Raw genomic sequence first — 25,526 nt, 5'->3', positions numbered from 1 at the left:
GAGCTAATAATCAGGCTGTCCTACGTGGCAGGGGAGTTGGAGGAAGAGCTTTCTTTTTGTGTGGCTTTCCTCTCTAGCCTTCAGCCAAAAGGACTTCTGTGAGCATTCACTGAGGACCCACAGTACTGCTCAGCAGCCCAGAGGCAGGGCAACGAAGAAAATAACTCCATAGACACCCCTTCTCCTTTGTAAGACAGCAATTTGCAGACGAATTTTCAACTAAAATCACCTGGACAGATGCAAAACACATACTTTCTTTTCCATGTTTTATAAAACTCAAGAGCTTTGCATGATAATCATATGCATGCCAAGTGATTTTGCACAAGGTAAAATATGGAAAAAGGGATGAGATATTAGATAAGAGAATCAGTGAGTCAAAAAAATGTCACTGGACTATTAGGTTTTGCTTTTGTCAAAAGAAATGTTACAAGAATGTTTTCATTTGTTCAAATAAAACCCACTTGACACTCTTACAAATGTTTGGGGGGGAGAGTTTGTCTCCTCTCATATTTACCATTTCTCCCAACAATAACACACATTCTTTTTTCATGAGTGATGCATCTTACACATAAAAAGTACATGATAGCTGCAAATAAATCTGGTGCAAAATTACATTGCCTACTAAACATTTCTAGGAGTGTACTTGATTGTTACCAAAATGAAATGAATGAGATTTGGGCTTTCCTTGGATTTTTTTTAACTTCAATAATGATTTTTTAGACGCAAATGGAACGTTTCTGTTTTACTTTAGATATTTTGAGGTTTGCTTGAAGACCTGCTGGATCCCTTCACAAAAGCTACCTGTGGACCCATCCTGGAGCTCACAGTAACGTCACGGACGCCAAGGGTCCAGCGCTGCTCGGAGCAAGGCTGGCCGGGCCAGGGAAGCAACGTGGAGGATAGCAATCATCGGGTCTATTAACGCGGTTCCAAATCGTCCAGGCCGGCACTCAGGATTCCCAGTAATTCCCAGTGTTAGCCTCGCTAAGGGACAAGTTGATGGGGCAGAAGGTGGGGAGGAAAATGACCCTGGAAGCGGAGTGTTGGTTTTACACCCGCTGGGTATCTGTTACAAGTGAATTTCCTCTGGCGCCAGCAGGTATTTTGAGCAGGCATTCAGAGGGATCCCAGAGGGGAAGGATGAGAGGGAGATGGAGTCCTAAATTTGGGGATCAAAGCTTTAAAAATCTCAGAGGAAATCGGTAAGATCCGGTTTGATCGGGCTTAAAGCTTCAAGTGGGATGCGGAAAATATTTCAAATTTCTGAGGCTTAAAGCAGCAGGGTTAAGGGGTGGAAGGAAGGGGAGTAAACAAGATCCCAGAGAGGAGATCTTCGCACCAAGCCAAGGAGTTAAAACTCCTGATAAGACCACAGAGAAGGTGAGAGTCTACGCCCTCGTTTGTTAACCCAAATCCGCAGAGGGCAACTCCTGGGGCAAGTCGTGCCAGCGTGGTGAAGCTGAGCTGCCCCCTCCCACTGGTCCCAAGTCGCTGGAAGCGAAGCTGGAGCTCCAGGGCGAACCAGGGGCGCGGACGCGCGCAAAGGCCACGGCCAGTCTTCCCTGGAGGTCCGGGAGGAGAGCCATTAAAGCCCGGCTGCCCGCTGAAGCGCTCAGTAAAAGTGACTGGGATTTATTTGGATTAGCCACTATAAAGGTCCGGGAAGACAGCTATTTATCCGACGCTGGGCCTTGACAAATTGGGCAATGCGAGAGAGGACGGTCCCTCCGGCCCAGGCAGCGCTTCGGCTGAGAGCAGGGTCCTCCCACCTGCTCCTGACTCGAAGGGTCGCGCACCGCGGCAGAAACGCGTGCCTCCACCTGCGGCCGCACCCTCTGCTCTCCAAGATGCCCTCCTCTGGGTTGGAGGGGTTCGGGCTGCAGCCCGCAGGCCTTTCAGGGATTTCCGTTCGCGCTCTGGCGTCACCTTACCCCCGCGTTTCAGGGAGGTCACCAAACCTGAGATCTGGCCGGGTTGCCCTGCAGGTGACCAGTCCCGAGCCCACCCTGGAGGGTCCGCCGTGGTAAAAACCGTTTGGTCTGGCAGCATCCGGGTCGTATATCACAAGGGTCATTTAGAAGTCTTTTGGATTTTTTTAAAGCACTGACATGATTTGAACCTGAAATGTAATTCCACTTAATGTGGAATGAGGCCATAATGTACTTACTAGTTCTTCACTGAAGATGGCTTAGACCTTGGTGTCGCGCAGTCTGCAACAGACCTGCTCCAAGAGGCCTCAACCCTGCATACCTCTAACGAGAAATAACAAGCCTCCGCCAAATTCATTTTTTCTATATGTCTGTATGTATTTTTCCTCTTAATTTATTTGTCATTAATATATAAACATTTAAACTCAGGGCCTTTAAAAACAAGACATTTGAACTAAGCACCAACCAACAAAGATAAATAGGTAAATTCCTAACGTGAAATGCAATAAGAAAGAATTGTTTTTCCAACAGTGTGTTGCTTTTAATGTAACTTATTGTTGCCTTGAGTTTAAGGCCAATACTGTGTTATCAGGTAATGCAAAAATGTAAAGCTAGACACCTAATAAATACATAATTCTGAACAGGAACTCGGACTACTGGTAACTAGTAAATTTGATCATTTTGTTTTCAGGATCTGAAACAGCCCTGTTTGGACCATCGCTTTAAAAAACACACAACAACAACAAAAAAGTCGCTGCATCAAGCAACGATGTTAATGTCTTTCTTACTTTGCCTTTATTTTAGTTAAAGACCCAAGACTAGGAGAGAAATTCTAAAACATTCTTTCTTATTCGGTAGAAGAAACTGGATCCCTTTAGTTAAAAGATGAAAGTTCAGCGTGGCCAAAAGATGAGGGTTTTAGCTCTTTTGATGGAGACTATTTGAACCCGAAAATTTTGCGTGGCTATCTATCTTGCTAAAAGTCAGGGCGAGATAAAGTGTAATCTGGCTCTGATTTCTGCTGGAAAGAAAACATTGAGATGACTGCTCATTTATCACTGTGCCCGCCCTCCCCCTCTTCCACCTTGGTTTAATTGACAAAGTAACACGGAGCTGTTTGTGCCTTCCCTTCACTGTTGGAGATGAAATCAACCCCGCTGAAGGGAGAGTTCTATCCAGTTTAGCATGTAAAGAAATTATAAGAAAAAGGGTATAGGGAACGTTTGTAAAACGTCTACCACCAGCAAGAACACTGGAGACTCATGGGATTCTGTGAGACTTCATCAGGTTTTTCTTCCTGTCTGGCTGCTAGGTGGATTTGCTTCTATAGGTCCCCTTGACTAATAGTAGCTACTTAGAAGTTTACTTAAGATACTATTTGTGACACTATGTCTAAACTGATTGTAAGAATACCTACTATAGTAATTGTGGAAATTAAAATGGTCAGATCATTTGTTTCTAGTCTAGAGAATTATTTTAGCCAAATAAACACAACACTTATTTCTTCTGAATAGATGCCTAAAACCACAAAAGTCCCTATGAATGTATCATAAAATTCATTTTCGACAGTAGCCATTTATATAATACTAAAGGAATAATAGAATATTTTTCCAATGGTCTGATTAATCAGGATTTCTTGAAATGGTAATACCTAATTTTGACGAGAATCCCATGAAACAGCTACTTCTAAACACTGCTTGAAAATGTGTAAGTCAGAACAACCTAAGGATGTCCAAAAGACTTTAAAAATGCACGTGCCTGCCCTGGCTGGTGTAGCTCACTGGATTGAGTGCGGGCCTGGGAACCAAGCAACCACGGTTCGATTCCCAGTCAGGGCACATGCCTGGGTTGCAGGCCAGTTCTCTCCCTCTCTCCTTTCTTTCCCCTCTAAAGATAAATAAATAAAATCTTTAAAAAAAAAATGCACGTGCCTTTTATGCCAGCAGTTCTATCGTGGCGCATATGTTCAATGGGAAGAATTAATATGCACAAAGATCTTACATAAGGAACATTCACCATCACAAAAATACTGGAAACAAATACACACAACATGAAAAATGGCTTTGCCAATAATTTAATGACGTACAAAGGTATTTATAATATGTAAAGTAGCAAAATAGATCATTATAAAATATAATTCAATTTTTGAGAAAAATACATTTGTAGAAAAAATTTGGGAAGAAATGTATGACAGAGGTTTGCCACAGGGTAGTGGTAAATGACCCTGTCCTCTTTCATAACCTATAATACAAACATGTTATAAAACACGTTATATACATGTTTCACATACAAAAGCATTACACAATAAAAAATAAGTCTTTTCTTCTACATCTTCTATCCCTGTTGCTATTTGAGTTGTTTGCCTTTTTTACTTTGGTTTGTGCAATTCTTAGTCAATTAAGAAAATGAGTCCTTTTTTTAATCACATGTCTCCAAATGTTTTCCTATTCAAAGTCTGTCTTTTGATTTTGTTTATATTTAAAATATGTATGCAAGTACATTTATCAGTCTTTTTTTCTTCATAGCTTTCAGATTTTCTGTTTGCTTTAAAAGCCCCCTTTCCTACAAGCACACACTATTACTACATTTTTTTTAATTTCTCACTTTTCTTCTAGTAGTTTTACAGTTTTAATTTTTTTTACTTTTAAATTTTTGGTCCATTTAGAATTTCTTTGGGCTCAACAGTGAAGTAGAGATATAGCTTATTTGTCCTAACACAGTTTATTAAGAAATACATTTTTCTATGGATCTAAAATATCAGGTTTTCCAAAAAATAAAATTTCATTTATATCTGGCTTCAAACCTAACTGTCCTGTTCTGCCCTCATAGGGACCCACTTCTCTCAGGCAGCCAGTTCACAGAAAGAAGACAAGGGTCATGATAAACTAAGAAACCCTTTCTGCTTAAACCTATTTTGTAGTCACTTTTTATTTGGAGCACAAATTTAAATTTATGAAATAGCTTAAGTCAGAGAAACACCTGCATTTAAAATGTGTGTGAAATGAAAGGAGAAAAAAGAACCTCCATCCAACTTTGCATCTACTGATTTCCAGTTCGCAGGTACAACTGCTGCCCTAAGCAGCAGGCTGTGGCTAACGGAGCACCTGGCACTCCAACCTGATGAATAAAATGGAGATGAGCTGAACAAGAGGCATGTGGATAATAAAGTCATCAAGTGCCTCATAAAAAAAAAAAACCAGAAGCCTCAAGGACAGAGAGCAGGCATGGGTTATCACAGGCATTGATAGCATTATTTTCGATAATTAAGGAGAGTCCTGCTTGGATGGGAATAATACCTGTCATACTTTGTATCTCAATCAGTTTACTGATTTTTACAGTTTTATTAAAAGCAAACACTGTTATAGAACTCATAATCAAAACCTATAATTTAACAAAAATGTTTAATCACTTCAATAATTATTTCAAATTTACTGAATCAAGACTTTCAGATTTAATTGAAATCACAAATTTAATACATTAGATATATTTAAATACTTCAAACAACTCAGGTGAACAATCAAAGTAATTATAAATTACTTTGATTATAAATTATAAATCACTTAAATGCATTAAAATGCATTAATACCTTGAATTTAAATTTGCCCCTTCATCCTTCCTCCCCTCCATCATTTAGGGGGGACTGAGGAGACACATGGCAAAGTTGAAGTATTTACCAGCCTGCATGGAAGGAAGTATTTCCCTTTTAACCACTGGTATAGCCATCGCTCCACTTACCAGCTGAACATCAGCCCTTCTGACAATAATGTTACACGACTGGGAGAAGAAAGTGTCCCTTCTCGGATGAGCCCAGGTTAACCTGGGTCACTGACTAATGGACTAATCGTATGGGGCACGGTGACGGTTCACACCGCCCGTGATCTGAACCCTAACCAAAGATGATCTGATTGAGCCTCTTTTGATGGTTGGACTCTGACCACCATAATTTTTCAAAAAATACAGGCTCTGATGGATAATTATTGATATCTCACCATCTTGTTTTCTCTATCTGATGCTTGTTTTTTAGATTTTTTAAGGTTTTGCTTTAACATTACTTTAAAACCTTCTGCTGTCCTCCGGCACAGCTTGGGCCTGGACTGGTGTGATCAGGCCCGAAGCCTCTGAAAAGCTGGGTTCTGGTTCACTGTAATCCCAGTCCCTCCCTGTGAATCATCGGTGTTGACACAGAGAAGTCGTTCTGAAGGAGAAAGTGAAACAGCCTAGTTGTGGACATGCGGCCTGGGAGATACATTATACAAACGTGACCAGGAGGCATGTGAAACTCAGCCTTAGCCTTTAGGAATTAAATCCAGAGTAAAGACCTAATAGGAAAACCACATATTTAGAACTGATAATAAAGACTTGACAATAGATGTGATCACTAAATCCAAAGGAAAGAAATGAGAAAAACAGCTATAGAACCTTGAAAATAAAACAAATGATCAAAGGTAATGCAAAGACAATGTAGCTATAGAATGTCACAGGATCCAAGCATAGAGAAAATCTTACATGTATATACAAAAAATGTAGTTATTTGACATAACAAAAAAAAAGGTGTTAACAACCTGCGTGTACATCAATCAGTAAGTGATGGAATTATGGTCCAGTGATACCATAGACTACTGCATAACCATTAAAATGAGGTAGATCTATGATTACCACCATGGAAGGATTTCCAAGCTGTAGTGTGAAATACACAAGTAAATCACAGAAATATGTATACAGTGTGGGAGTCAAGATATGTAAGACAAAAATAAAAAGCACTGCATAATATATACAGATATATATTCATGTACATGCCTACATATCTAGATTGATTGATTGACTGACTGATTGATATGCATAGACTATAGCATTTGGTGGACTTTCAGGTGGACCACCACACAGAAGAGAACTTGAGAAAAATATGAAATGGGTGTTAACTATTTTGATTAGGGTAATTCTGCTTTGTGTGAAGCTTTACAATAAAACTGTGTTTATGAACTACTTGGGTACAATGTATAAACAACATATTTTTTATATAAACCAAGAATAAGCCAGCAACTGGTCTTATAGGAAGACACCAAAGAGGATAAAAACCAAGGAAAAGACTATTATTTTCATCCTTAGAAATTTAATGGTAGCCTAAAAGAGTAAGTTCAGAGGAACGAATTCTAATTACAAGGATGAGAATAGGCGAGAGTGGTGGTCAGATAGTACCTACTCAAGATCTTTATCTGTGCCTTGGAGAAACACTAAAGAGAAGAGGTAACCACAGAATTTTTAAAATATTATTTTGTATTCTTTTCAGGTGTAGAGCTTAGTCATTTGACAATCATACTTTACAAAGTGGTGCTCATAATATTCCCAGGAGCCACTTGACACCACACATAATTATTACAATATGATTTACTTTATTCCCTACACTGTACTTTACATCCTTGTGACTAGTTTTGTAACTGAACAACTCATACTTCTTAATCCCTCCACCTTTCTGATCCAATCCCTTAATCCTCCTCCCCTCTGGCAACCATCGGTCTGTTCTCTGTTTTCATGAGTCACTTTCAGTTGTGACTGTTCATTTGTTTTGTTCTTTAGATTCAGCATGTAAGTGAAATCTATGGTATTTGTTCTCTGACTTATTTCAGTTAACGTAATACCTTCTAGGTTCCTCCATGCTGTTGCAAGGGATAAGAATTCATTCTTTTTTTATGACTGGGTAGCATTTTATTTTATATGTATATGATATCTTTTTTAACATTTTAAAATTGTTTTTCAAGTACAGTTGTCTCCATTTTCCCTCACCACACCCCCCCACCCATCTCCACTTCCCATCCTCGATCTTACCGCCTTTGGCTTTGTCCATGTGTCCCTTATACAGGTTCCTTGACGACACTTCCCCTGTTTTCCCCCCATTATTCCTCTCCTACCACCCCCATGGTTTTAAAAGTCTTTAAAACCCTATGTTTTCTTCTAGGAGTTTTATGGCTTTGAATTTTACATCTAAGTCTCTAATTCATTTTGAGTTTCTTCTTATATATGTTGTAAGAATGTGATCTGGTATTTTTTTGCATGTATCGGGGTTAAGTTTGTGCAGTATCCACTGAGCCTATCAGAGTCATCACCCTGACAGGAGAACTTTTGCTGGTGTTGTGGGAGAACAGTCCCCCTTTTTCCACATGGGAGGAGGTAAACAGGAGCTTCAGGCAGCTGTTCTGATTGCATCCAGGGCCTGAAACAGAATTCAACCCAGCACAAAGCAGAAAGCAGAAAACAAATGTGGGTTCGGTTCTAACGCTGAATTTCAGTGCTAAACTCTGATGTGCTGATCCAGCTACCACTGTAAATCCTTGGACTATGCACCTGTAAGAGCCAATAAATCCCCATCTTAGATTAAATCATGATGGGTTTTCTGTCACTTGATACAGAATGTATCCAAAAGGTCTATTTTATTTGAAACTCTAAGTAACGCAAGAAAGGACACAGTAAAGTGAATTTCCAGATAACCCAAAAATTTAGTGAGACCACTAACATCAGTGTCTGTCCCACAGCTCTTACAAGCCCAGCTTACCAACCAACACTGAAATAACGCTGGGCTTTGAATTTCACCTCCTCTCCTTCCCTTCCCTCCTCTCAAATGGAGGTGCTTAATGAGTAGTGAAAAGTTCCAAAGGTGAATGGGAAAGAGACTGTACTCCTGACTCCCAAAGTCTCAAGCAGTGCTCAGGACATTCAGTCCAGTCAGTACAAACTTGTTGGCCTTGCTGAAGTTGTCACAGGTAGCTTCTTCCTGTCATGGTGCTGGAGAGTGGATAGTAGATTTCCTTTTGAATGACAACATTTGAAATATTCAGTACTATCAAAGACTGACTTTATTAGTTTTCATATTATTGGAGAGGACTTTCTAAGTTAATGACTTTAAAACTCATGTTGGTTATATAGAGCTTGTTTTATGGTTTATATCATATGACATAATTGTATATTTGATCCACACAAAAGAAATGTTTGCCATACATACATATGTTATGAGACATAGTAATAAAAAGCACTTCTGAAAACTGTTTCCCCTCCCCAAATTTACGTGCTAAAAGCTAACCCCCAATATAACGTTACTTGGAAGTGGGGCCTTTGGGAGATGGTTAGGTGATGAGGTAGCAGAGCCCTCATACAAGACACCCTACAGGGCTCCTTAGCCCCTGCACTGTGAGCAGACACGGTGACACAGTGAAAGGACAGTCTTCTGGGAAGCAGCAAGGGGACCCTCACCAGACTGGAATCTGCCAGTGCCTTCATCTTGGACTTCCCAGCCTTTAGACCTGTTCAAAGTTAACTGTGGTCTTTTATAAGCCACTCAGTCTACAATATTCTGTTATTACAGCCCAAATGGACTACTCCAAAAGCCCTGGAGCCACCACTCAACAGAAAACTAAAACATTATCAATACCAGTGAGTCTATCCTCATGATCCCCCAGACACAGCCCCTACTACCAAAAGATAAAATAACTGTTCTGAATTTTACAGTCAACATTCCCTATGTTTTTATACAATTTCATCACATATATACATATCCCTAAACAATTATACTGTATGTAGTCTTCTGTGACTTGATTTTTTATTTAACATTATATTCCTATGATTTATCTATAATGTTAAATAGTTACAGTTCATGTACTTTTCATCACTGTATAATATCAAGCCCTTGTTTGTTTTCTTGTATTATACATCTTTTTTCCTTTCTTCATACTTAATATAACCTGGGAGATTACTTATGTCTGTATGAAACATTCATGGTGAGAATATAGTTTCTCTCTCAGAAGTTATTAATATAAAGAAAAAGCTGCTAACTCTATTAGAGCCCTTTCAGAACAATCTGCAGGGATAGCTACTTAGAAAGCTAAGTAGAAACTGCAAGGAACTATGGGGACAAATTACCCAAAAATTATTAGGAAAATTCCTCTAATGGTATTAGTCCTCATACTCCATTATAGTTTCAGAGTGAATGGAAAAGTATCTTGTTTCTCGTTAAAACACTTAACATATGCAGTCAAGTCAAGCTTCTTTTTTTAATTGGATCCGTGTTTCTGTACTATGCCAAATACCTGGTTAAAGATTAAAATTCACGAATGTCATTCATTAATTTTAAAAAACCCATAATACTAATGTATGCAATAATATGGATGAGACTAAAAAACATTATGCTGAGTGAAAGAAAGATGAAAATGTCACACATTCTATGAGTCATCTAATTTATCATTTATGTAATAGGTGCAGAAAAGACAAGTTTATAGACACAGAAAGCAGATTGATGATGGCCCAGGCCTCAAATGGCAGGAGAACACCCTTTGGAGAGATAGAAATGGTCTTAAACTGGATCGCAGAGATGGCTGCATGGCTCCATAAATTTACCGAAACTATTGAATTATAAGGATGAATTGTGCAATAGGTAAATTATCTTTCAATAAAGCTGTTAAAAATGGAAATGCTGTCAGTCCTAATGTCTCTAAAAATGAAGTTAAGATTCTTTCCTTTAATTCACTTTATTAATTCACCCTGTAAGTGGTTTGGACTTTTGAAAACACAGCTTCGGTCTGCTGACTTTTAACACTGACATGAAGAGTCTAATGTGCCAATTTAAAGGTAAAACTAGAACGGGAGAGAAAGGGCTACAGCAGATGCCCCGTTCGTGAAAATGGCACCTGAATGAGTTAGATTACTTGCTAATAGGGGCGTAGAATATGGTATTGGGAAGATCACCACCAATCCACAGAGAAGAGAAGTCCTAAAAAAGCAGCAGATTTCCCAAGGGATCCTGTGTCATGATGAGGAAGGATTACAGGAAACTTCGACTAAGACTTTATTTTCCTTCCTGGAGCTGCGGGAGAGGTTTCAGGAACTCAGCAGACAGGTCAATACCTACTTACACTATAGAGTTACGCCCAGCCCTCATTATATAGCTTACGCCTTGCCTGCTCTTTACCCTCTTTCCTTTGGTCAGAGGCATTTAAGTTTTTTTCCCCCACAGGTTTGTAACTCTCAGTTGTTTTGCTTGCGAAGTGGTAATTGTTCATTGGAGAACAGCATCAGGTGCCAAATGCCTCCAGCGGAAACCAACAAAGAACAGCAGGAGTAAAAGGATGCTTTGGTCAAATTAATCCCATTCCTTTAGACATAATTTTAAATGAAAAACAACATTTTTACCTCAATAGGGACCAGATCCACAACTAAAATAGAACAAAAAAAGCTAAAGTTTTTTTTAACATTTAAAATTTATCATAATGTGTGTGGAGAAGAGAAAAGAAGGCAATTTAGATACTATGAGCTCATTTCCAAAATAAACAGTTCTGTCTCGGTTATTTTTACATTTCAGGAAAAAACTGGCATAAATTGTCCTAATGATGAAAATTCCTCTAATGGCTTTGCATATATAGAAACAATGTAAGTAAAATGAGTTAGCATAGAGTTTAACGTTCCAGAAACAAGCAACCAAAAAAAGAGATGAGCACCCTGAACATGTCACTTGCAGGAAACTGTAGGATGACTGAGTGAGCTGCCATCTTACAAGCAGCCATCACCCAAAGTTTGCAGTACATTTTTTTTATGCTATGAAAAAAAGAGTCTTGTTCCAGATACTTGGTTTCAACTTTCTGTAGCACTCTAAACACTTTTTAGAAAATAGATGGCAGTCGCCTGATGTAAAAGTATCGCCCTGGTCAGTGTGGCTCAGTTGGTTGGAGTGTTGTCATGAACCGAAAGGTTGTGTGTTCCATTCCAGTCATGGCAAATGCCTAGGCTGCTGGTCCAGCCCCCCATTAGGGCTGAGGCAACAACTAATATCTGCTTTTCTCTCTCTCTCTATCTCTCTTACCACTCCCCCCACTTCCTTTTTCTCTAAAATCAATAAACATACCCTTCGGTGAGGATTTAAAAAAAAGACCTCACAGTCAATCAACAGTTTGTTTTGTTTATAGACTAAGTGCCCCTTCCCCAAAAAGTTTGCCAAATTGTATTACTGAATTGATCTAACCCATTGCCTATTCCTCTGTGGGAGCTGAATGGTATACTCAAATGCACTGGCTGAAAAATTCCTAAATTATTCTACTAATGGATTCTTTAGAATTGATTTAAAGATTCTAACTAGAGAATGGTCCTCCTCTCTCCTTCGGAGGACTGTCCTTTGCAAATTTTAGGAGTATCAGATGACCCTTCTCGTCATAGACCATGAATCTGGATTTAAAGCTGTTTATCCTAATGACTCGTCAAAGAAGAAAACCAAGACCAACAAAGGCTATTTGTTTTTCTTATCATTGTCATTGCCATTGGTATAATGACATTGGAATATAGTAAACGCTCAAATGACAGAAGAGTCCTAGGCAAATCCTAAGTTGAAAATTAAAAATTATAATAAATAATAAAAACCATGTTTTCAGATATATCTCTAAAAACAAATGCTATGAAGATATTTGTGTCCCCATCCACCCCTCATTTATAGTGAATCTTATCCCCAGTGTGACTGCACTGGGTGACAGGAATTTTATGAGATAACTAAGGTTCAATGAGGCAATAGAATGGGGCACAATAGGATTAGCAAGTGCCCTTAAAGAAGAGAAAGTGGAAGGAAGATCACATGAGGATGCTGCAAAAAGGCAGCCACCTGCAAGCCGGGAGTAGAATTATCACCTAACACCAAACATGCTGGTACCATCGTCTCTGACTCCCATCTGCAGAACTGGGAGAAAACAATCAATGTTGTTTTGGCCACCCAGTCAATGAGGTTTCACCATAGCAGCTTGAATGAAGACGACAAACTACTATCAAACCTTGAAAGCATATTAGAAAAATGAAATTAGAAAAGAAGCTTTCTGTTTGCTGCAAAACCCTTATAAATATACATGCCGCACGATCAGATTAATACAAGTTAAACAAACAACTCAGAGGACTTTAGTGAGGGCCAGTATTTGTTGCTAAATAGACTTAACAGCCCACACATTTTTACTAGTAATTCCTTAAAAAACAGTCACTACGTAAAGCCATTTCAGTGAGCCTAAGTCAGCAACAACAGCACTTGAAATGGATCTGTGTTCTCAGATATGCAGTCAGAAGTAGGTTGTTGGATACTTTTCCACTAATTCTGAAATTCACATAAGAAGTGAAGCCCACTGGTACTTGATTTGAACTAATTATAAACTTCCTAGAGAATGTGTGATGTGTATTTTCTATCAGAGTCAAGCAAAATATTCTATTTTATCTTTTATGCTACAATTACACTGGCAGAAACTGAACTGCCTCCCATGCTTTTACTGATGGATTCCGAACTCTTGAGTTTTAACGGAGCATGTTTAGAGACTTTACTTCCAAACTTTCCTTGCAACTAAAAAGGCCAGTAGAACAGGACCAAGAGTGTTGAGTATAAATCCGATGCCCCATTATTAGAAGGAATCTACTCTCCCTCCAGCCTCTTCTTCCCCTGTCCTGAGGGCTGGGGAGGGTAAGCTGACTTCACCTGTGTATGTGGAGTCACCTCCCAAAGGATGACAGAGTAACAAGATATAAGACACCCGGGTCCTTGGATGTCCTCACAGGGGAGAGTCATCCATCTACTCTGGACCACCTACCGAGGCCCACGCTGTAAGAAAGAGAGAAGTAAATTTTTGGTTTATCTGAGCCACAGTGTTTTGGAGTTGTATTAGTACTCTAAATAATGTGCATATCTTAGAGTTTTCAGTGTAACTTCCGTATGCTGTGATCTAGAACATTCATCCAGTCATTCAACTACTTACTAAATATATAATATGTACCAGCCTAGCTCCAGGCTCTGGTCTCACAACTAAGCCAGGTGCATAGAGTCCCTGTACAATAAACCTTCCATAACAGTGAGGAGGGAGAAAGGGGTGGAGAGACCGTAGCAAAGGAAACACAATTAAACAAAATAAGTTCTAGCCTTGGCTGGTGTGGCTCGGCGGATTGAGTGCCAGCCTGCAAACCAAAGGGTCTCTGGTTCAATTCCAATCAGGGCAATGCCTGGGTTGCAGGGCCAGGTCCCCAGTAAGTGGCAAACGAGGGGCAAAAGAGGGGCAACCACACATTGAAGTTTCTGTCCCTCTCTTTCTTCCTTCCCCTCAGCCTAAAAATAAAGAAATAAAATCTTTTAAAAAATTAAAAATAAAATAATTTCTAAACAATAACAGTAGCTTAAAGTGAGGGCTATAGAGTTAGATTGTTTGTGTTTTTATCTAGGCTTTGTCATTTATTCCTTTATCTACTATAGTAACCAGCCTCTGAAAATGAATCCGTCCCACAAACACACATACACACACAAGGAACCATCCCTCCCTCCTAGTACATTCATGCTCTCGTGTAGACCCTTCCCCTTAAATCTGGGTGGGCCCCTGAATCACTTTTGACCAATAGGATAAGATTGAAGTGATATCATGTGACTTTTAAGGTTGGGTCATAAGTGGACTTTCAGCTTCCAGGCTTTCCACTTCCACCTGGGCCTCGTAAGATGTTCACTCAAAAGACAGCCAGCAACTGTGTAAGAAGTTCAACGGCCTGAGGCTGTCCGGCTGAGGAAGGCATGCGGAGGGGCTGCGTGGAGAGAGATGCCCAGCCAGATCCTAGCTGTTCTAGCCATCCCAGATGAGACCGTGGGTGTGTGCATAAAGAAGTCCCTTTGACGTTCAGCCTAATAACGGAGCCTTCAGAGGACTCCAGCTCCGTGTGCCTTCTGACTGCAACATGAGAGAACGTGGGAGACACCCAGCTGAGGCCGGTCAACCCACAGGACCAAGAGAAATAATAATAACTTGAGTCACTCATTTGGACTATTACACAGCAGTAGACAACTGGAATGCCAACTTTGTGAATTTAACACATTTCTTAATTTCTCTGTGTCTTCGTTTTCTCATCTGTAAGGCTCCTATCCCCTAAGGTTGTTATTAGAACTAAGTGAGTGAATCTGGAAAGTGCTTACAACAGTGCTTGATTTTTGGTAAACACGTAGAAAATGTTGGTTACCATGTATTACTAATAAATAAGATGATGATGAGACAGATATTGTTTATAGTATTTTTAATTTTATTTATTTATTTTTAGAGAGAGGGGAAGGGAGAGAGAAAGAGAGGGAAAGAAACATCAATGTGAGGTTGACTCCCACATGGCCCCACTGGGCACCCAGCCAGCAACCCAGGGATGCGGCCCTGACTGGAAATTGAACCAGCTACCCTTTGGTTCTCAGGCCCATGCTCAATCCACTGAACCGTACCAGTCAGGGTGAGACAGAAATATTCTTAAGTGGATGCTCAGGAAAGTTCTTATATGGAAGGTGACACTTGAACTTAGACCCAAAAAAGCCAGAGTGGAGTATTCAGACAGGGAGGAGAACAAGGACCCAAGGCTCCACAATGGCACTGGTTTGAGGGAATCAGACACTGCCAGTGTGGTTGAGGGGAGGGGGACAGGGCAGGCCACTAAGCAAAGTAAAGAATTGTTCAAGCCATGATAAAGAATTTGGATTTTTCTGTTACAATGGGAAGCATTGAGGAATTTTAAGCGGGGGAATGATCTGGACAACTCTGCTGGAAATTGATTTTAGGAGAGCAAGACTGAAAACAAAAATATCTTTACGGAGGCTTTTGTAGTCATCTGCGTAACAGATTTTGGTGACTTGAACCAGAATTTAACAGAGGACACAGGGATAAGAGGACAGATCTGAGGATGTGCTCATTGAATGAGTGGCCCTTGGGCTGCCCATCCCCCTGTGGTAGAGATGAGATTTTATTTTAACAAGGTCATTCTGAACTGCATTACCTATACCACAGGCAACTTTCCAATCATTATACCCCAGGACAGTTCAACTCTATCTCATTTTATATAATCCAGGGTTCAATTGTTAGAGTTGTGACTAATTAGGAGATGAAAGATTATAAATTATCTTATACATTTCTTCTTATTATTCAAATAGCAATAATTGGCTTAGTGGAAGGAGTATTACAAGGCAAATCAGGTTCAAGTGGCAACACTATTTCCGATGACTTGCATGAACTCGCACAGAATTCTTGACCATTTGGGTCCTCCTTGGCTCTCAGGCCCTCCCATTTCTGACAGTCAATGACTTTGGGATTCTATGTTCCTCAAATTAGAATTCACACTCTCAGTACTTTGCTGCTGATCTCAGGCGCTAAACTCCATGACCCTTCACTCCTCCAGGCTCAGAGCACCTGCCACAAGGACGATCCCAAAGAGATAATCACCAACGAGTCTCTTATTCTAGTGCCGGTCTTCACCTAACCCGATAGGCAGGACACTGACGGCAAGTTGGCCTTCACGTTTTCTAGCCATCAATTAACCATATTTAACATGCTCTCATATAACAGTGTTTCACAGGTATCTTTTGTGTAGTCCACAAGCTTTATTCAGGAGGCTCTATTCTCGGGCTTTACATTAAAAAACAGAAAAGTCATCTCTCGAGGAAGTTTTTCTAAAACCTCCTTGTTAGAGTGGAAGTCTCAGGCACACATAATCTGTTGGGATCTTCATATAGCAGCTCTTTCTATAGTCGTGACAACAGAAAGGACAGATTCTACACTAAGTAGGAGAATGAAGAGTTGTTCAGTCTGTTCTGCCTTCTTTCCTAATATTAAGTGTGTCTAATAAAAATATCCTAGTATTAGAAGAATTAGGAGAACACTAAAGAGGATCTGTGAAGCTTTTACCTGTCACTGTCTGCTTGAGTTTCCTTCAGCCCACCTGCTCCTTAACGTAAACATCGTCCCTTGTGTGCAGAATTGCCTGCTTTCAAAGTCTTATTTTGGAGCATGTGGGAGTCAAGATTTCCTCTTGCATCTAAAGAACCACGGTGAGTCTTTCTCTAGACTTTGTTGTTGTTTGACAACTTCAAATCTTAGTCTTGTGTCACCTGACCTCCAGTTCATTGAATTACATGTGCAAAGAAGGGGTTAGAGTACAGTGGACACCAAGAGGACTGCTGGGAACTGAACACATGTGTGACCTGTTGGTCATAAATGATACCGGGCAAAGATTACAGCAGCACCTCACATCAACATTATGACCCCCTAAGTACCCATTAGTGCTCTATTCACTTTGGCAGCCAATACAACAGGCTAGAACCGCCATAATTTGGCACAAGTAATGGGCTATAGTGCTCACTTTACAATCAATTTAAAGTTTAATAAAATAGAGTCAGATTTCAGTGGGCTTATGAGCAGAAGATGTAAACCAGTCAGCAGCAAGCCAAAGATGCAGTGATAAGTTAGATGAATAGAGAAAGAGGCACCACTGACGGAGGTCAGCACACTTTGGCAGTGGTGGTGGTTAGCACCAAATAGAAAGCATGGCACATACCAGGAAGTGTTCTTTGGAAGTGGAAAAAAAAGAGAGAATCAGCAATTTTGCCAGTTTGCAAGCCTGTGCACCCCCTGGGCAAATAACAGGAAGCATGAGCAAAAGATTAAAATTTGAATTCAAAGTGCATTTTTCTGCTCTAGGAAAGAGAATGTGACAGTCCACCAAGTCAGTTCAAAAGAAGCCTGTGATGTTTTCCTTCTCATAAAAAATAAGGCAAATTATTCCATCAAAGGGCAAGTGAATCAAATTTGAACTTCCTGAAAATATTTCAGTTGATAAACCAGGATTTAAGTTCAAGGATACATTCCGTGCTTAATCTTCATTTTATAACTTTTGGGGATAAATTTGCCTCTGCACTGAAATCTTGCAGAGATAGCCTGTCTTGAAAAACAAATTGTCAGCAGCATGCAACAAAGTGGCCAGATGTCTCTGGGGCACAAACACTCTCTCCAAAGAAAAGTGAGAACTTCTAATATCTACTGCATGTTTTCAAATCACTAGTTTTCCATCCAGTGCTTTGAAACAGTAATGTTCAAAGTAGTTTTCTTGTTGTTGAAAGAGTTAATACAGTTTCTCCAAAGTGCTTCTATTCTCACAGAGTATAGTTTATATTTTGGGAGAATTTGGCACAGCTTTAGTTACAGCTTCCCTGATTTTTTAGTAGAATCCAACAATAAGTCATTTCCCTCTCCCATTTGTCCCTTAGTGTTTATTAGCCGGAATAGGCACAAAATGTCAGGAGGAAAAAAAGTATTATTCATATTAATCTACTTTCTTCAAGACTTCTCAAGATACCTAAATAATAGCCTTCTTCACACCATGCTCCCAAACTGGCAACTATCCCCTAGAGTGTTTTCAAAAACATCCAAAAGTTCATTACCAACTCATTTACCCTTCCCATCCCAAATGTATCACTGCATTGGGTGAGTATATTTAGTTCTTGCCTATCTAAAATAATAATAATAATTGCTAGGCACAAAAATCAGTGTGTGGCATGAAGCTACTTTTGCCTACCTCCAGAAATTGTTATTTTTTAAGTTGCATGCCTTGGGAAAAAAGAAACATCAGAAATCTATTCAGTGGTAGGTGTTGTTTCGTTTGCTACTTCCCCCAAATAGCCTGACAAGCCTACCAACTAAGGGGTAGCATAAAACCTCACCCTCTTCCTTTCCCCAGAGAAGAGCGGCTCAAGAGGCAAAATCTCTACAGCTTAATGCCCTGGTGTGTGGTAAGGCCATCATTCTGATTCTTAACCATTATCCCATTCCGGAATCCAAATAAATAAATTATCTATGGTTATTTTGCATATATCTCAGTGGCTACCTCCCCCCCCACACACACACACAAAGTTTTCACAAAGTATTGGCCTAAGTCCATTTCACATACTTCTTTTAGTCTAAAAATAACTTTGACTTTCATGTTTTACCAAGACTGAGACAAGGGAGGGAAAATCAAAGAAAACTAGTTTGGGACTCAGTAGGGGAAAGTGTAGCAGGCCTGCTAGGGGTTCACTTAATGCTGTCTTGGATCTCAGATGAAATGATTGTGCTTTCTGTGTTCCAGTGCTGGGTCATTTGTGCATGAGGACAAAGGAAACTTCAACTTGATATTTCTGTCATCCCTGCTGTGGGAAGAGTCTTTTTCCTGGTTTATAACATCAATCACTCTAGCAATAAATCTTTGTGGTGGATATGGTCATTTAAACCTCCACCTGCACAAACAACAGAAAAGGAGAGAGCCCATAAATCTCTATACTGGTGATTAACAAATTTTGAATCCTGGGCAAAGATATTATGGTGGCGAGGGGGTGTTTCACTAATTCATTAATAAAGACTGATTTGCTGACAATCTGTTTAGTTTACAGCATAGGGGGAAAGCAAACAAGACCCTGCTAACAAAACAAAACGTTAGAGGTTAGTGAATTCCCAGCTGAGCCCTGGATTAGAGATATGATATCTTAATGTAAGAGAGGGGTGCAGACTCCGGGACAAAGACTTAGATGCCACTCTTACCCTTTGCTTCAGCCCCTCTTCTTCAGCGCCTAATTGCAAGGACAGAAAACCAGGCCCCCCCAAAAAAACTAGTAAGAGATTCCTGTGTTCAGTCTCTCTAGTTTCATCTCATCAATTCCATGCCACCCCTTGGATTCTGGTTCCCTTTGCCTTTCTACTTACTCCCAGATCGTCGTCTTCTCTAGGAAAGATGGTCCACGCCGGAGTCAGAAATGGAAAAGAACCTTTCCCAAAGAGATGATGCTGTTTAGTGCCCTGGAACGTCAGCTTCACATCGGGAACCCTGGTAGGCGGAGAGGATGTAAGGATCAGGAAAAGGCAGTGGCACTGGAAGAAAACAAGAAGTCCCAGGCCAGGCGATACCTGAGAGCAACCGAGATTCTTAAGACGGTATTAAATACATTTGTAGAGAAAAGTTTAGAAAACAGTTTTCATTCCATTAAGAAAAAGATTATCGCCTTACAAAATACTTTCCACCCACTCATGTTACTCTACCTCATCTCCACCACTTTGGCTAAGCACGAGATTGTGTGTGGATGTGCAATGGGGATGTGTTTGTGCACACATGGGCAGTGTCTTCCTGTCTTCAAAGTGACCAGGTGCTGGTGAATTTCTTAGTGCTTTGTTTGACAGCACCCTAAAGGTTCTATGAAGCACTCGTTTTCTTGATTTTCCCCAGTTAAGGCTGGAAGATATCTCGGTAAGGTTGTAGTCTTATAGGGTGTTGGCAAAAGGTAGTTCATCTCTGCCTGGATTTTGTTTGTTTGCTTGCTTGCGTGTGTGTGTGTGTGTGTGTGTGTGTGTGTGTGTGTTTGAAAGAGAGAGAGAGAGAGAGAAAGCATCCATTTCTTGTTCCACTCACTTATTTATGCACTCATTAGTTGATTCTCTTATGTGCCCTGACAGGAGATGGAACCCCAATACTAGTGTATCTGGATAATGCTCTAACCATCTGAGCTACCCAGCCAAAGCTTCTGCCTGGATTTTAATTGGTGTTTTCTTGGAGGGGAGGAGGCAAGAGGGGATGCTTTGTGGGTGAAAGTCCCAGAAAGAAGAAAAGATCTGTTTTTCCTAAAGTTCAATACATACAACCATCTATAACCTCTTAAGGGGGAAAGCAGGCCTTAGGAGATGGAAGATGGGCAATGAGCACCGAGAGGTCTGTCTCTGGGTCCTGCTCCCCCTGGGCCCACCCTGAAGTGGAAGAAGGTGAGGGTATTCAAGCGTTGCTTTTGAACTGATTTACGTTACAAGGTTACAAGTTGGAAATCAGGGCCTGTGAGGGAGAGTTTCCCTCCGGCTGTGAAAGGGGTCTGAGAGCACTGCTGGGGCTTGGCAGGCCCCTCCCCTGGGTTGCAAGGATCCGCCTCTCTACTCCCCAGATAAATTCCTAGTGTCCACCAAATTCCTCAGCGCTCTCTCACACTCCTCTACGGCCAGGGCTCCGGGGGTGGGGAACAGAGCGGCGGCTTCCTTCCCAAAGAAGCCGTGGGGGTTCCTTCTCACGACTCTGCGAGGGGGAAAGGGGTGCGAGACCCGCCAGAACCCCAACTCCAACTCCCCACACGCGGTGGCTGCTCCACGCTGCACACTAGGGGGGCCCATTGGTTTCCGGGTCTTTTCCTCCTTTCTCCCTTCCCTGGGTCCCTTTTCTCCTCTCCCGCAATCATGTCCACCGGCTCTCTCAGCGACGTGGAGGACCTCCAAGAAGTGGAGATGCTGGACTGCGACGGGCTGAAAATGGACTCGAACAAGGAGTTTGTGACTTCCAACGAGAGCACCGAGGAGAGCTCCAACTGCGAGACTGGGTCTCCCCAGAAGGGCCGCGGCGGCCTAGGCAAGAGGAGGAAGGCGCCCACCAAGAAAAGCCCCCTGAGCGGGGTCAGCCAGGAGGGGAAGCAGGTCCAGCGCAACGCAGCCAACGCGCGCGAGCGGGCCCGCATGCGGGTGCTGAGCAAGGCCTTCTCCAGGCTCAAGACCACCCTGCCCTGGGTGCCCCCAGACACCAAGCTCTCCAAGCTGGACACGCTCCGGCTGGCGTCCAGCTACATCGCCCACCTGAGGCAGATCCTGGCTAACGACAAATATGAGAACGGTTACATCCACCCGGTCAACCTGGTAAGTCCTCCGGTGGCCCCCGCCCCACGCGGTCTGAGAGCCTGCGCTCCGGGCTGGGGCTTCCGCGCCTCCGCCACCACCAGCCCAGCGCCTCTAGGGACCGTTGCAGGAGATTCTCGCGCGGCCTCTGCCTTACGAGCCGCCGGAGCAGGGGTGATTTATGAGATTGTTAGACGTGGCAGCCCACTTAGGAGCGTGCAAGTGTACTGAGCTGGCAGATCCCTGGTACCCGAGCCACGAGTGGGCTGGAGCGGAGGGACTGGTTGCGGGCGGGGAAGGCGGACAAGATGCTGCGCGCCGAGCATCTTGTTATTCATCCCTTTATTCTTCTTTTAGCTAAAGAGTGGAACTCGAGTTTTCCCTCTCATCCTTGTAAGTAAAACCACCCAATTCTCGTTTCTTTCTGAAGCATGTATAAGACCATTAGATGTGGGAACATCACGTCTCCTATAATTGTCGAGTAAGTCCCCAACTACTTAAATGTGCTGTGCTTCTCCCATAAGTGTAATTAACATTTTTATATCCCAGAAGTTCTAGCAAAGATCAACATAACCAGCACATTTTCACTAGTACTGGTGTAACGAGTAATATTAAAAAGCTCACTTTCGCTCAAAATGTAAGAACATTTTATTTTGTACCTTCAAAACTAAGGCTCAATGAGCCTAATATTTTTTTTTCAAATGCATTTTACTGTTTAAGAAATATGTCTGATTTCTTTTCATTCGTAAGTTTTAAAACTTACAGGCTCTAAAGAAAAACAACTTACTAGCGTCTCTGTTTATACATGATAAGAATAGGAGGTTCTCCTCTGAAGTCACCTTATCTGGCCACACGAGTGAGAGAGGTTTTGAAGACTTGAATTGTCTTCTCGCTGAGTTGGAGCCAGGAGGTGCAAAACCACATTTTGCCTCGAAAAATATTTTCCCCTCCAATTAAAAGTTCATGTTTCGCGTGAGATGGGTAAATCGCTGTTTAAAATCTGGAAGTCAAATGAAAGTACTGCCTTCGTTTACAACTTGCTGCCTACCTCTTTGAACAAGAAACTTCAGTGGGCTTTATTATACAACATCACGGAGAAGGGAAGGGAAGGTTACGCTTGCTCAGCCCAGCTGGAAGACGATCTTAAAATAAATACGCATGTATATATCCTTTCATTGGTAGTCTTCTTTTCCCTTAAGAGACAGCAGTTAATTTAGAAACAGGGCTCGTCACAGCCCGCATCTGTGACGGAGGGAACGGAGTCGGCGGGGGAGGTAGATGGAGGCGGAAGCCGGAGGTCCAGGAAACCTGACAGCGGCCTCGCGCACACCCGGAGCGCAGTCTGCCCGAGCTCCTTCTGAGTTTCCCCGCTCCCTCTCACGTTGGTTGTGCCAGGGCACAAGCGGCTTCGGGCTTTCCGAAGGGCCTCCTCCCTCGGGCTTCGCTGCGAACCCTAGGAGTGGTCTCCCCTTTGCTCTGCCCCCGGAGCTGTGCCTTGGCGCCAAGGCTGCTTTTCGCTTTATCCAGCCACGAGGCGCACTGGGACTCCGCGTCAATTGCAGAGATAACCGGTCGGTCGGATTCCCTGCCTGCCCCCACGGCGCCCTCTCCTTCCGTCAGTCTGCAAACCCACCCCACCCCTCCCCCGTGGCCACTTACCTCCTTCCACCCTTTTCTCTCCTGCAGACGTGGCCCTTTATGGTGGCCGGGAAACCAGAGAATGACCTGAAAGAGGTGGTGACCGCGAGCCGCTTATGTGGAACCACAGCGTCCTGACCTTGGAGGTGCGAGTCTGGGAAAGGCGTGCTCCCCGGGAAAATGGCCCCGGGAAGGCGACCCCCGCCCTCGCTGCTCTCTGCCTCTGCGCCCCCTGCAAAGCCCCCCTCTCTGCCCCACCCTGCGAGAACACTTTACAGCGACGAGGAGATTCGTTTCCAAGCCAGAGGAGATCAGTCGTACTTACAAAGATTCCCGTCTATTTAACTTTAATAATTTGTTCGTGAATGACTCTGCGAGCCTTGCTGGTCCAAGTGCAATATGTAATTATGAATATATGACTAGATAATAAGAACGTATCAATCTGTATCTGTTGTACAGTATGTTGTAAAGTGTAGATCATAGAATAGCTGACTTTAATAGTCACGTTTATAAAGTAATTCACTTAAAGATATATATTTTTTCAAACAAGTTTTGCTACTTTCAAAAATAAATCTTTCTTTATATTGCTAAAAGCCCTGACATTGGTGTGATTTAAAAAAAATACTTGGAATAGAAAAGCAGAAAACTGTGGGGAAGTTTGCTAATAAAAATTGTTCTTTTGAACCTCAATTCAAACTCCTAGAGATAGAAGAGGATTAAATATGATTTGCACTGTGAAGGTACAGACGACAATTCTCACTGAAATGAGGGGAAAAAAAACTTCTGATCTCTCAGGTTTCCAGGTTACCTCTAACACAATTAAAAATAATGTAATTGTAAACAAAGAAAGATCAGGATTAAAGTTATTAGTAGTTACCCAGTTCAAGAGGTAAGCCCACCAGAAAAGGGAAAGCTGGCTTTGGTGTGTTCCACAGTGTGCGGAACTGCTAACATGAGAAGGAAGGTGCACTTCGCGTTTTCTAACTTTCCGCAGGAGGGCATGCAACCCACAGTTACAGAACAGTAAAGAAATAATGGGACTACGAAAAATAAAAATTCCGTAGTCCTTAGGAGGTGTTTCCCGATTTTCAAAGTGCTGCAACAAACATTATGTATTTCTTATTAATTAATTCGTTTTCACAACAGCCCTGCCTGTCTGCCTTTCGCTTAAGGTTACCCAGTGCGTACAGCTCCCGGCCACGACTTCCGGCGGACTGGGTTTTAATTTAAACATCTTCCAGGCTACGGAACAGCTCGTTGGGGAAGATTAAGTTGAGATAAACAGAGAGGCGAGGCCGAGGAGCCTGGGACCCGGTTCCCTTGCTGCCCCAGCGCAGCCCGCGGCGGCCTATGAGCCAGATGCCACCGGGGCTGTTTAATGTTCGGGGTTATGACCGCAGTGTTTACAAGACGTCTTCGGTTATTTATACTGTTATTCCTCGCAGAGGGCCTTGAAACTTCCGCTTCGTTGGCTCTTTCTTTTCTATTTTTTTCTTCTTTTTCTCGATTCACTTTGGTACCTGGAGTAGGAGCTCCTCCGCTTCCCTTCTCCCACGTAACCTTCTACTAACCCCAAAGGTGGCTTAGAGGTGGAGCCCTCAGCTTGGCCCTCAAAGAAGGAGCTTGTCACGAAGAGGTAAGCGATGCGCCCAGGGGTGTTCTCTGCCACTGCTCAGTTACCACCTCACGCAGTGCAGTTCATTCTCCAGGGGCTGGGAACTGGGTGATTCCTCATCCACTTGCCTGTCAAAGGCACCTGGAGGACTTCTTGGGGTCTCATTCTATCCTACCACTCCCTACCCCCACACTTGACCTTCAAGAGCCCATTTCAAACCTCCTTATTGCCCAAATTCCTGTGCTCCTTCCGTCACTCCTACCAGAGGACACTGCCCTCACCTCCACCCAAAGGGAGTTCAAGTCAGAGATGAGTCCCAGCGAGATTCAAGTTTTTTGTTGTATTTCAGTTCAGCATATTTTAGGAGTTCCCACTCACGTGTTTTGTTTTTCTTAAAAAAAAAAAAAAAAACCAAAGCTCAAAATTCTGAGCATTCAAGGCAGGCAGCCACATAGAGAAAAAACTTCATGCTCGTTCTCTGACAACCCTAAACTGCAAATGAATTGTTTTTAAAAAGTCCTGGTGCTTCCTACCTATAACCAGAAACCTTTGCTTTAAGCCTGAAGTCATAAGGTTATGAATACACAACACGTGGGTTAAACCCTAGTTCTGTGTCCAGCTTTTTCCTGAAAGAGACTGGATGCTCAGTTTTCTCACCTCTGCAAAAGGGGATAAAGGTGATAATGATGATGGTGATGATGATACATTTCCTGCTTTGCCTCAGGAAGTGTTAGTGGGGCTCAAAAGAGATTATATTTGTGCAATTGATTTCTAAAGGAAGGGATCCATTCAAATATCAGTTAACTTGTATTAAGTGGTGAGTGGTAGACACAACGTGAAAGTGTCTCAGGCATGAAATTCAAAAGTGTGTATGTTTATAATGTACAGGCAATCGTG

The 25,526-nt window shown here is 42.0% G+C and overlaps 1 protein-coding gene across 1 annotated transcript; it reads left to right on the top strand.

Annotated features, from left to right (window-relative positions):
- Positions 1 to 20,704: 20,704 nt before the first annotated feature.
- Positions 20,705 to 23,828, top strand: TCF21 (transcription factor 21). Its single transcript, XM_037132779.2, has 2 exons — positions 20,705 to 21,397; positions 23,063 to 23,828. The coding sequence occupies exons 1-2, from the start codon at positions 20,948 to 20,950 to the stop codon at positions 23,150 to 23,152; spliced, it is 540 nt and encodes a 179-aa protein (XP_036988674.1). The 5' UTR covers positions 20,705 to 20,947; the 3' UTR covers positions 23,153 to 23,828.
- The last annotated feature ends 1,698 nt before the right edge of the window (positions 23,829 to 25,526 follow it).

Source organism: Artibeus jamaicensis, unplaced genomic scaffold (assembly GCF_021234435.1).
Source record: "Artibeus jamaicensis isolate MK-2021 breed Jamaican fruit bat unplaced genomic scaffold, CSHL_Jam_final contig_387, whole genome shotgun sequence".
NCBI lineage: Eukaryota > Metazoa > Chordata > Mammalia > Chiroptera > Phyllostomidae > Artibeus > Artibeus jamaicensis.
This window is presented reverse-complemented; position numbering and strand designations above follow the sequence as displayed.

Excerpts from the sequence above, each read along its gene's own strand:
- TCF21 (XM_037132779.2), top strand. The coding sequence starts at position 20,948 with ATGTCCACCGGCTCTCTCAGCGACGTGGAGGACCTCCAAGAAGTGGAG. Across the intron at positions 21,398-23,062 it reads ACATCCACCCGGTCAACCTG|ACGTGGCCCTTTATGGTGGC; the intron begins GTAAGTCCTCCG and ends TCTCTCCTGCAG.